The sequence below is a fragment of the Halichoeres trimaculatus genome, unplaced genomic scaffold (genome assembly GCF_033239565.1).
Source record: "Halichoeres trimaculatus isolate MK-OKI-2021-1 unplaced genomic scaffold, fHalTri1.1 fHalTri1_scaffold_17, whole genome shotgun sequence".
In the NCBI taxonomy this organism is placed as follows: domain Eukaryota; kingdom Metazoa; phylum Chordata; class Actinopteri; order Labriformes; family Labridae; genus Halichoeres; species Halichoeres trimaculatus.
In genome coordinates, this window is record NW_027437195.1 from 4,813,947 (window position 1) to 4,830,336 (window position 16,390).

Genomic DNA, 16,390 nt, shown 5'->3' on the forward strand with positions numbered 1-16,390 from the left:
TGCTGTCCACTTTATATACAGTCTATGGTCACTCCTGGTTAGCTAAGGTTTTCAATGAACTTCTCAACACCCCCATTCTAAATAACAAATGAGCAATGAATTATCATACTGAGTGCATTAGAATCATTTGTATTTGCAAAGCCCATGTTCCTTTATGACTTCACACTGTAGTGTTCTGAACAGCGCTACAACCAATATGCAGCATCTCTGGGGTATTAAGATTCATAGATTGCCTTTAATTAACACCACTGCCCTGCGTGTGTTCAGAGTGTGTTGAAACAAAGGCTCAAATAACAGTTCTATTAAAACAATCATGATATGATTTTAATCAATAGGGACTCCAGGAAGCATTTACTCTGTTCAGGGTTACTGTCTGGATGAGATTAAGCTCAGATGGGAGGACATTAAATATTTGAGTGTATATTGAAGAAGAAGGAAATCAGATCTTTAAAGTAATATCTTTGTGATGGCACAGCAAAGCCTGTTTCCATTCAGTCTGATCGAACAAGCTGGAATCTGCTGAACCTTTATCAACCATAATGGTGTCATATCTAACAGAAGATTGACCAGACTTTTTCATTTAAGTTGTTCCTCATAACTTCTTCATTGTTGTCTTTCTATTCAGAGCCTTTATACAGCATCAATGTACTTCAGGTCAAGGAGGCCCTCGATCAGTCACTTTGCAATGAAAGGCAGTTTTCTCTGAATTGAATATCAAGTATTATATACTGTAGTGATGGGTATGAGCAATTTTGTGAGTTATTATTGTAGAGAGGGGTATTCTTGTGGTTTTTTTCTTCAGTTTATGGGGAACTCACCGAAACATCAAGATTTTTTCCCTTGAATACAAGCAAAAAGACAGCCTATAAATTGTCTTCAGCAATATTACACTTCCAAAAAGAGGACCTCATTGTATTCAAGCCATGTTGAAGTAATTACCCTCTGCTCGGGGACGAATGAAATATTAAACATACTTTTTAGCGGAGAGATTGTTTGTCATAACTTGCTCATAATTATCAGTGCTCTGCCAAAACATTTGGGGGCAACCAAGGATACTTTTGGCAAACGCAGGGGGAGAGAAGTAAACCGTGCGTGGAGTGTTTTTATGCTACCTGCCATTTCTCTAAATGGCTGCTCCGGTTGCCTTGATTAAAATGTGCAAAGGTGCAATCAGAGGGGTAAATGAACCCGTGCTCAGTAATGTCACAGAAAAAACCCAAATAAATAAAGATTACGTCTTCAAAGGATATTACAGTTTGAATTTGAATGCGCAGGCCGTAGAAACCATGCACCCGGTCATTTGGCAAGTCATCAGTTCCTCGTCACTTTGCACATGCAGAAGGTGGGCGAAATTGGATGACAGATCCAGATCTTGCTCACTGCAGTTGAATCATATCTCTCATCCCCATTTGGCAGCACACAGAAGTGCTTAGCTTGCCATGGTGCCAAGTGCGCTCCTGCATGCATGAATATTGGGATGATGCTCAAGGGTGGAAAAATGTGAGGAGACAGCTCTGGAACTTGTGTCTATATTGGTTTCTGTGACTCTGCAAAGTATGCAAATGTATGTGTTTGAACAGTGTCTGAACCAGGTTTTAACACTCATGCACATTTGGTTCTTAGCATAGTGCCACTGTTCAATCCTGGCACAATGTATAATTGTGCATTTATCATCTGTAACAGCAATACTCAAACACAGATGATCAGAGCCCTTATAACCAGCATGTCTCCTGCCTCATATGAGAGCCATTAAAACGCCTGTTTCCATAAACAGCTCCTAACTATTCATCCCTGCATATCCATGAAGACATCCCTCATGGATGAGAGAGGAACGTCCTAAATATTTAAACGTCTATAAAAATGTTTAAAAATGGTTAATTTGGTCTCGAAAAAATTGTCAAAAACATTGTTTATCGTCAATGATTATCATCCAGCAAAATTTATCATCACCCCAGGCCTGGTAAAAATGTCTATCTTCGCATTCTAGCTTAATTTAATGTTATTTTTTTTAGAAAACTTTTAGTTGCTGCTTGCAGTTATTACACTTTAAATACTAGATACTATTTTGCCAGTAATAACAGAAAGAGGGCAGGATAAACTCAAACAGACACTGATTCATGCATTATCTTGTGTTACCATGTTACTTTATTGTCAGTGGAAATGTTGATTTTAATGTGAGTAATGCCCAGTTAGCTATGTGTGGGAAGGCTACAGAACAACATGCGGATGCATCTCAAACTGTGGGTGGAACTTGACTTTATTTTGAAAAAAGAGCTATAGAGGGTATACGTTCATGTCACTTCCTCTCTGGGACACGCCCACTTAAATCGGACTGAGTGGCAAAACAAACCCCACTTAGCATTGCAGAGAGCCGCAGTAAACAGCCAGACTGGGAAGATATGACATGAAATTAAGGATAGTTGGACTTAAAGGGACAGTTCAGTTTTTTTGAAGTGTGGTTGTATGAGCGCCATGTGACCACTAAAGACATTAGATACAGTAGAAAGGTGTCTCCTCTCCCTCAGTAAGACACAAACTGTAATCGATGGTGACGAGAAAATAGGCGCTAACACGGAAATACCGTACCAAATTCAAAGGCTATTTTCTCTGCCTACAAGAACTAAAATCAAAAAGTAATACCACAGTTTAAGAGTACGCTACATAGAATATTTTTTAAGTGCATTAAGTCTTTGGAAATATAAACATTTATCCGGCCTAACTAACTGGTCATGTATCCTTCCGCGCAGCGCTTGTGCGCTCCGTCCCCCCTCTCCTTCCAGCTGTAGGGAATGTAAACAAGCTATGCTTCAGGCGCCGGTTGTAGCCTCGTGTAAGTTTGATCAAGTATCGTAATTCTTTTGTTTGTACTCTAAGGATTGTGAGGCAGCGAAGGAAATTCAAAATGAGTGACTATGACAGCGACAATGAAGTTCCATTCACTTTGGAACCAAAAGGATACCTGTATGAACCGGAGTACACAGAAGAAGAGCTGCTACAGATGGCGACTGAAAGGAATACAGAGGAAACATCCACTGACACTGGACATCGTGATAGAGTCCGAAATATTCAGTGGTGTAAATGTCTGAGCTGTGACTCAATGCCCATGGATGCTGAGTGTTACTGCTGTCACGAGTGGAACCTGGTTACAGACACTCTTCAGGATTTGTCTGAGGACACTGCTGGCTCTCAAGCCGTCTGTATAACTCATCAGACAGATTTCCCTGCTCTTCTGAATTCTGGAGTGTCCTGTAACAGCAACAACAACAACAACAGTCGGGGCAGCAGCAACACTCAGCATCTCGATGTCCAGTGGTCCAGAGGTTTCACTTATGAAAAATCTAGCGGAACAAAAAAATGCTAATATATTGAGATTTCATAACTTAGGGTATGATTTAACCCAAAAGTACAGCATAATTTAACATTAACTGACACAAAATGGTAACCGCACATCCAGTTTTCGTTGCCTGGATTTCGTCTGAAAATTGCAGTGATCCATTAGTTTCTCTTTGTCTTTCAGTAGTTTGTCGAAAGATAGCTCTGATTGCTTTTTAAACATGTTCGTTCAATGAATTGCACAACAGCTCTTTTTTGATTCTGTTTTAGAGGTTAGATGGTATTTAAGCCAACACTGCCACTCATCTCCCTCTTTCTGCCTCGCAGTGGGCATAACCGCAGTGACTTACATCACATCACATTATCTTTGAATCATGGGTGTCACATCCAATTATCGGGGGTAACATTTCAGGTTTCTTTAGTAATTGGGATGATAAATATTGTGATTGGGTTACTCCCCTTCAAAGATAGACAGCACTCTGCTTGTCACGTTGGACCTGCTCACCCTGTTTGGGTTCCAATGCACTACAACAAACAATCAAACTTTACCCCTTACACGGTGACATTCACAGGAAGACACTCCAATAAGACTGCAGTGGCAACACTAATGCCTCCCTATGGTTAGCTGAATGCACAACTGCACGTCAACCGCGTTAAGACATTTATCCAAGGAAAGGAAATGAGCTTTCACTACAACCTTGAATTTCTCAATTTCTGCACATCTCATCAGCCCTCAAGGTCCCAAGTGGTGATGAGCTACAGGAATCAATGTTTTTTTTTGCCAAATGACGAGTTTTAAGCACGGAAACCATTACCCTCAGTGCCACTAAGTGGTTGGGAACGACTGCCTCTATGATTCTCTAAAGGCAGCTGCCTTCTCAAGTGGACAGCAATGTAATTTAAGGGCAGCCTAATGCAGCCTTGATTCCACCTCATTAGGTAAAGCTCCTTTTAAGGATTCAGTCCAACATCTCAATTCACTGATAACTTGTTCAAACAGTGTTCTAAGTCTCATAATGCATGTTAAACACTGTGGACTAAAATGTTTAAGGGGATTAAGGAGATCTTTTTTAATGGAAAACTGTTTAATTATGCACTGAGTCTGCTGGATATACCATATAATGCAACATTGGGGTGTAACTGTACAATCTGTTCAAAGAGTAAAACTTTTTTGGGGAAAGATGCATTGTTTTACAAATGAGTTTCTGCATAAGAACTGTTACATCAGTTTGATTTGTGGCCCTTAACCTGGAGATTTTTATGACCAGAGGTGACCCTGGTACATTTGTTTTGCATACACAGGGCTTACCCTGTCAGGTAGCTCATAGAAATATTCTTTATTTGGCAAGACCTTTATGATAAGGAGGTCAAACTACTAACAGTTGAGCTGCAAACTTTATAATTCTGTGCTTGTTTTCTGAACACCTAGATATTCAACAAAAATAAAATGTGTGTGAATACAGATAGGAAGTTAACTTTTTTGTGAACATTTTTTGTAAGGTTATCGAGACAGAATTATGGTTTTGTTTTTGTAAGTACCATTTTTGTAGACTAAAGTAGCCACTGTAAGTAGGCCTGTCATAATAACAAATTTTTCCAGACGAAAATTTTTCAAAATATTATTGCTGATAAATGACATTATTGTCAATATTATTTTGATTTTTTTTTTTCAATTTTTTCATTGATGTAATTATGATAAATGGGATAATAAAGTGAGTACGCCATATCAAAAGCAAGAAACTTTAATTTCTTAAGAGTATTTAACTGTAATTAAAAGGTCAGGATCTTTGAAATAAAATAAATTAAACTAAAAATATAATAAATTTAACAAACAAGAAAGAGAAAAAAATACAATGAAAATGAAATGGACTCTCTTTTAGAAAAAAATACATGTCAATAAAAATAATTAATACTAATCAAAAACAATAAAACACAGAAAAAACTAAAGAAAAAAACTCCAAAAAAACTCCAAAAAAACAAAAACAAAAACAAACAAAAAAAACGAAAAAAAAACTATAGTCTAAATAAAAGGGAGTTTTTACAGTTCCTGAATTGTTTGTAACATGTACTTTTTCCCAGTCAATCTGTACTGTCTGTCAAACATTTTGAACATTTCTGGCTTTCAACCGTATTGAAGGGCTGCATTTCTTTGGCAATGTAGCTGTCTTTGAGCGCCCACCATTTGGCGCTTTTATTTATATTTATTTTGCAGACCAAAAGCCTCAGTAAGAGCGGATTGTCAAAGAACAAGGCTCCGCTGCACCTCCCCTTCTTCTTCTTCGTCACCACTATTTTCAAACAAATGCGACATATCAGTTCGTTGGTGTTCATGAGCTCACACTTTGTTCATTCTGATAAAAAACAAAATATTCCCACACTGGGACTGTGGCAGGCGGCTTAAGAACCGTATATTTCGTGCCATCACTCATATTAGCGTGTGTTTCCTCCTTACCCCTCAGGACGCTCGCTTCAGCTCTCTCCGTGTGTACGTGCGAGCAGCCCCTCTTCACCCCAAAGATCGCATTTTTGACAGATGCTCACTCTGCTATAAATCTGCTAAATCCGCTATAGAACCTATGCACCCTGATGTTAGGAAAGATAGACGTAGTGAGCCATCTTCTCATTCAGCCTCTTTGGTGGAAAGAGAGGAGGAAAACAAACATGCATGCTCGTGTCAGTTTATCGAGGCTGGCAAACTTACCGAGGACGTTTTTATTTATCGTTCGGTTCATTGATTTATTGATTATCGTGACAGGCCTAACTGTAAGTAACTTGTTTGTAAATGTGCCCAATGATAACTGATCTTGTGTAACTGGTGTATTTAGAAAGTGCAGTTAAAAACCATCCTGACAGCAAAACTCACAAAATGTTGGAACATTGATTCTTGGATGAGAGTCTTGCTTGTTTGACCCACCCTATCATTTACATCCAAAGCTGCTTCTGTCCTCCCTGTACAACAAAACCGCACATCCAGAGCAGATTTACCATTTACGGTTTCTTCTTGTTGTGGATGTGGCAGGAAATTGGAGACCCTGTGAAATTAACTTTCCATGACATGCTGGATCATTCATTTAGATATATTTGTGGTCCCCTTTCCCACTGATTTTATGTGTAAACCAAAACGTAGGCACAATATCTAATCCAGCAGCGCTAGGTGACATTGCTACATGCCCTCTGTAGCCTGTATAAGACTCCAATCAATAGAACAAAAAAGAACTGTCAACCCTGTTATGTTGAAAGCTTTGCAGTAAAAAAAAGTGTGGTGTCAGGGCTTTCACACACTGAACTAAAGAACACAAAACAAAACTTTCAAAACAAGAAGTGAGTGCTTCTGCTCGAAAATCAATATGTGAAAACCGCGTCTGATTTCTTTGAAAGTGGCACAAAAAGAAAATTTGCAAGATCCCTCCTTTTCATCACTGTTAAACAGTCGATCTGTGCTGGTTTTCCCTGTGGAGGTGTATATACACCTCGACAGCAGAACTTAGTCAGGAAACTCTATGGAGCAGTGAGGCAAACTCATCAACTTTAGTGGAGGCATTTTTCAAGCTGACCTCTGAGCCAGGGTTAGCAGTTAATTCAAGAGGCACCTCTGTTCAATTTGTTGAAACCCATTTTAGAACACAGCAATCAGACAAAAGTACTAAAAAGTTTTTATCCTAGCTAAATGGTTTATCCTCACTTTGAGTCAGGGACAATAAATTGAAAATTTGTATCATTGTTTGACTCAGGTGTACCGCTAGAGTTGCTGAATTCCAGGAATTTTTGAAGTTGTAAACTTTCCATGGGGATTATTGGAAGTTAAGGAGTTAAGGAATTTTAGGAATTCATACTGACTGCATTCAGATACAATATGAATGTTAAACATTTTGGTTTGTTAAAAGCAGACATGCATTCAAACATGTCTAATGCAATTTTTTTAAATCACATAAATGAATTTTCAGCAGTGTACCTAAATTCTTACAGTCATGAATATTGGCATAAATGTTTGTCCTTAGCAAACATACACGCAAAAATGTCTGATATGGCATTAAGAAATGACATGATTCCATTTTTGGAAATGTATAACTTTGATGGTTTCTTTCACGAAACAACACAAGTCATTAGTAAAAAAATAAATAAATAAGAAGATTCAGGTTCAGCACCCCCTAAAAGTCTGCTGCTTCTTTGTGGTATATTTAGAAATTGGCTTTGAGCAGTGGTTGCACAAGTTAACAGCCTTTCCTCGGACAGTGGCTGCTGTGAAATGTCACTACTTCAGATGGTACATGTGTTATTATGTGTGTGGTCATTATTGTACATGTGTTATAAATAAGAGAATGAGTTAGTGCCATGCACAATTGCCAGCTAAACAATAGACAATAAGCCAAATATGAAGTCCACTATCCACTATTTTATGGACAAACAGCTGGGAAGACGAAAACTGATATTTATAAACCAAGCTAGCTATCTAACAACATAGGCTATGTATTTAATTAAGATTGGCAGCTGACAAAAATTATTTACTTTCTAACTGGAGAAGTTAGTGGAGCCAAAATAAATTACTGCAACTTTCACAAAGTTAAAGTTAGCTATGTTTAGAAGCAAGTTCATAAAGTTAGATTGATAGTATTACAGTTCATTTGTTAACTAATGGTAGTTACTACAATGCAAATTACTTATGTCCAGCAGTTGGAGCTCTAATCTGGCTGAGCTAACATAAAAATGGTGAGCTAAGTGGCTAGCTAGCCTCTTTATATGATACACATTTTCACCAGCCTTTGTTAGTTTAAGTTAAATGTGTACTTTACTGAGCCCGACAGGACTTCTAGAATTCAAAATCTCAGCAGAAATGCTGTAGGCTAATGAAGTAGTGATTGATGTTCATCAAATGTGTTTGGAACTGTTTACACATGTGATTTCTGGTACACAGTTGAATTTGCAATTGATGGTGTTTGTAAGTGGCTGCCCTTTCTGCAACGTCGTTATTGTATCATTTTTGATTGGGTTTTCCATCTTGGAGCCTCTTTGTTTCCGACCGGAAGGTGTGCTGTCAGGAAGCATTTAAGCGACGCACTTCTGTGTTGTTGTTCGAGCTTCTTCCTTGGAACAGCATGGTATGTTACGGTGTCTCCTGTTTACTTTCATTCATTCATTCGTTCTTTGAAGTTTGGCCGGTTGTTTATTATTCGTGTCTTTTGGTAGCATGTATACGCTCCCACCAGAGTTATTAGCAGCCCTGGTCGGCAGAGTGAGGTATGTGTGTTATTTGTTTCTTTGTTGGAAAGTAAATGAATTTATGCAACGGAGTATTTATATTTTTGTAACTGAGTGATTTTTAAAGTTGTAATGAAAGTTTCTTGTTGTATGTATCCAGTTTCACAGTGCTGATTAAAGGAAAGGAAAGTTGCACCTGTCAAGTTTGTCTGCTTTGGTCGAGTGGCCGAGGGCCAGCTACAGTGTTATTTCAGCCAAGATTGTTTTTAAAAATCTCATTCTAGTCGATTACAACAACCAAAGAAAAAAAAAGAAAAAGAAAAAAAATCCTGGGAACCTGAAAAAAAAAAAAAAAATAACGCAACAGCAAAAAATAAATAAATAAATATATATATATATATATATATATTTTTTTTTTTTTTTGGTATATATATATATATATTTTTTTGGGGGGGGGTATTTCTTTTTTCACTATTCCTGAGCTTAGATTCCTATGGAAAATTTCTGGAATCTTTCTTGAAATTTACTGGAAATTTTCAACCCTATCCACAACCAAGGCATGTTGCAGTTGATCATTTTGTTTCGAAAATCTTAACTCTTGGTCTAGATGCATGTGACCTTATATGTGGATATGTATTTCATACTTCAAGGTCAAATACGGCATAATGAATATTACACTTAAGTATCGCCCTTTCTTTAGCACTTATCCCCTTATGTTACATGACATTTCACTTTCCTCAACACTACATTACAACAGTCTTGACAACAAACGTTTCGTGTGGTACTTACATGTAGTCCCTCTGATCCCTTTGTACCTGCACTAAATGTCAGAGGGAAAACAAAGGCAGCTGCTCAGGTTTATTGTTTCTTTCCCATGAATGAATTCACATTGTTTGATTTATGAGCTGTGTCATGAATAGTTGATGTAATTCTTGCGTTAGAAACATTGACTTTTTTCAAGCTGTGACCCGAGGCTGGGATCACATGCACAAATACAACCTGCTCGGAGCTGTTTGCACCGTAAAACATCACAGGAGGTGAATAATTTTCTCTTGTCAGGGAAGGTCAAATCCATGGCCCTGTTTGACATGTTCTCTTTATGGCCACTTGAATGTGCCATTTAAAAAAAAAAAAAAAAGTTGATAACAATAAATTCAATAAAGATGACTGAATTTTTTCAACAGCTCTGTAGTTGTATCATCCTATCAAATCCTCTCATTAAAAAAGGTGTGCAATGTGCAGCAGGGGAGCTGCTACTACAGCTGTTACCTCTGCTCCATATGCTCAGGACACTATGCTGTAACTTTAGCAGAAAATAAGATGCCATCACATCTAAAACCTTAAGATATCCAAATGAGCATTTCCCTTCTCCCTTTTCCTTTGTCTGCTTTATGGAAGCAAACAAGAGAAATTATTATTTAAATGTTAACAGCCACTGAATGTTGAATACTGAAATAAAAAAAAAAACATTGCTTAATTCATGGCATTGAATTATTTTGCAATGAAACCCATGTATCTGATATTTTTTTGTCCTGAATTCATCTGTTGAAAATTTAGATCCAAAAAAGATTCACTTCTTAAAAACACAGATCCAAAATTTAAGTTTTATAACTTAACAACAAAAGATTTAGGTTGCTCAACTTCAACTCCCATAATTCAGTTCCCAAAAGTTGAAAAATTGAGCTCGCAACATCCGGGCTACCCAGGACAGGAAGGCAAAATAAACCGTATAAAGAAAAATAAAGGAACTTGAATCTTTTGTTGTTGAGTTATGAAACTTACATTGTTGGATCTAAGTTTTTGATGAGTGCTTTTTTTAATCTGAATTTTCAGTAGATGAATTCAGGACAAAAAAAAATCAGATAAATGGTTTTAATTGGAAAATAATTCAATGTCATGAATTTAGTAGTGTGTTTTTTCAGTATTTGACATTAAGTGGCTGCTAAATATCAAATTAAGATGTCTCTTATTTGCTATTGTACTGCTTTCTTAAAGTTGTACTGACACATGACATGAATTCCTGTATTTGACCTATTTACTTTTGTACAGTTATATATTTACTTTGCAAGTCAGAATCCAAAAGGTGTTTCCCAGTGCTTGTGCTGTGGTTTCTATATTTCTAATGAATATATATATGCACCATCTTTAAATATTGAAAATATCTAAGGCCTGGACCACACGTATATGGATATGTTTTGACCTGAAATCTTTGTCCTCATTAAAAAAAAAAAACAAACAAAAAACTGTTTTAAACCACAGAAACATCTCTGTCCATATGAAGAGGCAAAACTGAAAACAATCGCCTCTGAAGCCTGCAATGCCATGCCTGGCCAGGTGGCAGGTTAGCAAAATGTGAAAACCATAGAAGAAGAACGTTATGAGCATACACTGTCAAAAACAGAAAGAAGAAGCAGACAACAGAGTAAGTAGCAGTGTTGCTCAACTTACTTTGAAAAAGTAATTAGTTACAGTTACAAATTACTTCTACCAAAAAGTAATTGCGTTAGTAACTCAGTTACCTCACTGTAAGAGTAATTAGTTACTCAGCAAAGTAACTGTGATGTTATTTTTTCATGTTCTATACATTGTTACATTCTATTACATATTTAACGTCAAAGATGTTCATATCAGCTGATTACAGAATAAAAACACTATATACGGTATTTTAGAACATTTGGTGTTTTTTTTAACTAAAAAGATTGCAAACTGTTAAGAAAACATAAAATGTAAACTTCTGGCCATTAAGTAGTGCAAATCTCTAACTGTACATAAGGCCTACTGCACAATAAACAGAGCAGTATCCAACTCTAAAATATTCAGTAAAGTAATAAAGAAATAAATATTAAAAACTAATATATTCACACACTTTGCATTCAAGTATAAAACCCTATCCCAAAAATGTAAACTTCGGTAATAAAAATAAAGAAAAATCAAAATGTGGCCTTCAATTAGTGCAATTCTCTGTATCTGTATAATACTGCACAATAAACAGAGCAATATCCAAGTCTTACGTCCCGGGCTCGATGCCATTGTTGCCGTCTTGTTGTGTTTAGCCATCAGCGCGTGCAGTGAGACAGCGTGAGCAGGGCACGATCCGCCCACCCAGCCAATCATCCTGCCGTCAACCCCCCCCCCCCCCCCCCCCCCACGCTCCTGCTCTCTCTCCAGGCAGCTGAGTAATGTGTGGCCAAAACCTGAGTCTTGCGCTTCATTCAACCAAACTGTAGTAAAGCGCCACTTCACATTCTCAGTAACGGTAACGGCGTTGCAACAATGGGAAAAGAAATTAATTGAATAACTCATTACTGAAAAAAATAACACCGTTAGTGACGCTGTTATACTTTAACACCGTTATTACCAACACTGGCAAGGAGGTGGCAAAGAAAAACAAAACTGATAGAGTTGTGTGAACGGACAATGAGGTGGACTTGTTACTTCATGAATATCAAAAACGCCATTATCATCATCAACATTACATTTATCTGTAGAGCTGTAATGAGGGCAAAAAGTGTGCAGTAAATGTCGGCCATCGTTCTTGTCGTTGGCAACCGTTGCTATAGTGACTTGTTGCTAGGTGCTTGACGTCATCGCGTCACCACCAGCTCCGTTTAACGCCGCTACACAGATCCACTCAACAGCATATTTTTTTATTTCTTCACTTTTTTATCTCTTTTAAAACATCTCTGTATATGTGGGTGGAATCGCTGTGTTCATGTGGTCGAGGGGCCCAGTTGGACAGAAAAATGTGCGTTTAAGAATATATCCATATTTGTGTGGTCCAGGCCTAAATATTTCTTTGTGTTTGTTGAGTGGATGTTCTCAATCATTACATGTTGTTGGTTATTAATCTTTATGTGTTAATTATGAGAAATCTATCATTGTTTTGTTTATTGATTGTTTGAGTTAGGACTGACTAATTGAATAATTGTTTTGTGGGCGGGTTTAATAAATGGCGTGCACCTGCAGCTGATTCTGGTTGTTGCTGTCTGGTAGCTGCAAGATGAGAGCATGGAGTCTTGGTTGATCTTTTCCTTATTTGACCAGCCCTTGATTATTGTTCTTATAATTTTTGGTTCACAACGCTGAGCTGCTGTGTTACTGTTTAAAATGGCCTGACACTGAAGCCTTACCTTCCTGTCTCTTGCGTGAACAGTTCACCGTTGCCCTGACAACAGCAGGACATGTGACCAGCACCTGGACAATACCCCAGAGTTCACGTGGAGCATAGTGGCTGCCGGAGACCTCCGGGACGGAAGGAACGAGAGAATGGAAAAGAAAACAGGAAGCCCCCAGGGATGGGAGGAAGGTAAGAATGAAGGTATCCCGTTCTCCCGTTGACGGGGAGTTTCATTTTTTCAACAAACTTTCTCATACTGAGATGCTCTCTACTCATCACGAACTTTATAATGAATGCATCATCCACGACATTTCCTGCAGCTTTTGGAAGTCATTGTCATTTCTGTTGTGACAAGCTTTTTCACTGTGCGTGGTTGCCACAAGCTACTCACTTAATGATGTCAATGCAAAAGTTTGGAGCTTAGCAGGCACTAAAAAAATCTCGCTTTGATTACATGAGACCAGCCTCAAACTTTAATACCTCAAGAATGAAGCAGCGTGTTGCTATGTTTGCTATTGAGATATCCATTCCCCTAGTTCTCTCAGGTAAAATGCTGAATATAGTTTACTGAGCCAGTAGTCTGCAACATCTTCTATGCCCCCGCCTTCAAATCTGCCATATCCTCCAGCATCGTTCATTTTCATACCTCGGAAGATGAGAAAATAGTTTCTGTCGTCTTATCTCCTGAGGTGATGGTGAAATGGAGGGAGACAGAGGGTCTATTTATTTCCTTAAATGTTTTTTCCCCCATTATGGGCCACAAGTCTGAGAGCAGATGGGTGGAGTGCTGGGTAAAATTGGAAAAGTGAAATATATTGACTGGTAAGAGAAAAGTGCTGGTGTGAGTTGACTGAAGGAAAGATGGATGTCTCTCATGTAGACCTTGCTTTAGTTCTCCATGAAGGGTGTGTGAGTGTGTGTGTATGTTCTGGCTCAGCTCAGTGACTAAGATGTCATCAGGAGGGATGATATAGTTTAAGATACTGAAGTAAGAATAGCTGCAGTTCACAGCTCAGCAGCTCCCAGAATTACAGCGTGTCCTCTGGTTTTTCTCAAGCATCTTGTTAGTAACAATTATAATGTACATCATGAGCTTAACACTATCATGTGTGACTCATTTCTGTGTGTGTGGGTGTAAAGTTTGCAAAATTTTCACAGACTAATGTAGGGAACTGATCCAACTTTTATGGCTTCAATACCTTGGCTTTAGGGATCAACCCATGCTGATCCAATACCCGTGTTAAACAATAACCTGCATCCCCTACTGTGGGATAAGACTGGTTTTGGCTAAAAGGCAAAAACTGATTGTGTGGAATTACTGAACTTACTATTTATTTAAACTATAAATAAATGAATGTTTAAATTTAAATTTAAATGTTTACCTGCAAAACAATGCTTCAGAATGTACAGAAATTGCTATTTAGTTGTGAACTTTTGTACCCTGTAGACTGGTAATGCAGCAAAAAAAAAGAAAAAAAAGTGCATCAGAGGAAACATTTTAAATAAAGTAGCCAAGATGTATCGATCTATATTGATGGATCATTACACTCGTAATATCTATCACGTCTGCCTCCACTCCTGTAGATGTCAATGCTGGGTTAGAAGGCTGACTGCTGAAGCTGCTGCATGTTAAACAGAGAAAAGAGTAAGGGTTGACTATTACAAGCAATTTAAGCTCCTGTATGAAACCCCTAATTTGCATGAACTTGTGTGCCCCCAGTGGACACAAAATAAATATTGTGGATTTCTTCCCCTGGAGAGCAGGTGGTAAGTTTAGCTTAACTTCAACCCCTGCATTTGGGGATATTGGATTTGCTTTACCTTTAGGTCTGCACTGAACTGTTTTAGTACACATTTTCACTGAAACAAAAGTTCTGTAGCAAAACTTCCAAGTACTGCAATATGTGAACTTTTACACCCCTAATAAAAAGGTACTAGTTTTTCTTGATGACAGCCTGTTTCTCTGTTAAAGCTTCAAAAATGAAAGCAAATCTTAATTTCTTCCTATTTCACAACCAGTGACACACTCCCTACAGGAGCTTTGAGCCTTGAGAGCAAGTGCTGCTCATGAAAAGGACGTGGTGAAACTAAGACTGTAAGTCTTTGTTTCCTGACTGTTTCACAGGATTTACACTCTAAAAGATTTCAGAACACAGACATATCTTCAGACTTACCAACAGGAATGAGCTTGTTTTTTCTTGTATGTATCTGCTCTTTGTTCCTCTCTGTGTGTTAGTTTCTCCATTATCCTCTGTTTCAATTACAGTTGTGACACAGCCCGTAAACAGACCGACACTTTAAATTCAAAATGTTGGCAAATCCTGACATTTTAAGTCCATGTCTCATGCTGTAAGAGGTCCAATAAAACATTTGTGTCTGCTGCAGACTGTTGGCTTAAGAGGAAACAAACAGGGGTGTTACCTGGTCCTTTAGTTTCTCATAGACCAGTCCAACAGACAGACAGATGACATATCCCCTGCAAATAAAAATATCACCACAGTCTGCTTTTGATTCATGAGTAATAATAGAGGTACTGTACTTTTACGTTATTTTGGGGGGAAATCATTCAGTTACTTTAAACTGATGAGAATTTTAGGTTATTGTTTTAGCAGGTTGATGATTAAGAAATCAATGTTGTTTTCTTAACTAGTATCAAACCAGAGATCAAACAATTTTTATTTTTGTAACACCCCCATGATTAGATGTTTTTAGATGGAATTTTGTAAGACATTTTTTTGTCTAGTCTTATGATATAAATATATTACAATTTTATTATGATCTATGGTGATGATCTTTCAAATCCCCAGTCCTAAGAGAAAAGTTTGCTTTGTTATCTACCAGGAAACTGCTGTTTAGTTTTGTTTGCAGTAGGGTTGCAGCACAACAGGATTTTTTCTACTAGAATTTATTGGAATAAACTTGAGCATAAAATAAAAAACTTAAAGGTAGAGTCTGTAGGATTTTCCTAAAAAATATAATGTAAACTTTTACTGGAGTAAACCTGCACAATCGTCACTTCTGGGCCTCTATATTTGTCAGTGTCGGTGTCCGCCTCAACCCCTCCTCAGCCTGTATGTTGATGTTTTGGTTGTATTGGGAGAGTAAGTGTGGTTACCTCAGCCAATCACAGAGCACCCAGTGCACAAGTAAGTTTGCATGTTGTGTAGCCAGTGGAAGAAGCTATCAGAGCAGCTACGATAGAGGAAGCAAGGAAAACAAACCAAAGAGAAACCAAACACCAAACAGATAAAGCTTTTTACTTAACAAGGGTGAAGCTTGGCTCCACTTTCACACGCTTCTGGAAACTTGGAGAGCAGCACGGGACACAAGTTAGCTTTCTGCTAACCAGGTATGTGCCAAATACCTGTGATTAACTTGGGCTAACATGTCAAGTGCGGTGCACAGCTATTGAGTCTCTACCCCATAGAAACACGATGCTGCAGGTGTTTGCTGGGTTAGTGAGTGTGTTCGCGTAGTCACAGTCAGAGGCTGTGGGTGTGTGCTGCTGCTGGCACTGAGCCAAAGAGGAGGAGCCCAGTTTGAATGTTGTGATTACTAACAAGTAACAAAAAGTCCTGCAGGCCCTACCTTTGAATATATAGATAGGGAAAGTATTTTCTAGCATAATATTGGCTGAAAAATTTAATGCAAGGCCACAAGAATACCTCTGCTATTCCTGAACCACATTTTTTTCTTCCATCAGAGCATCTACAGGTCAGGTTTATCCTCATTTAACTCATGCTC

General features: G+C 38.0%; 1 protein-coding gene across 3 annotated transcripts in view; it reads left to right on the plus strand.

The window, feature by feature from the left end:
* Nucleotides 1-16,390, plus strand: part of alk (ALK receptor tyrosine kinase) — a 644,227-nt gene that overhangs the window by 280,873 nt on the left and 346,964 nt on the right. For 2 of the 3 annotated variants that reach the window (XM_074691249.1, XM_074691251.1), the window contains exon 3: nt 12,683-12,847. In XM_074691249.1, coding sequence (XP_074547350.1) covers nt 12,683-12,847 — 165 coding nt within the window. The remainder of the gene's footprint in view (nt 1-12,682; nt 12,848-16,390) is intronic. The other variant, XM_074691250.1, reaches the window with a different exon arrangement.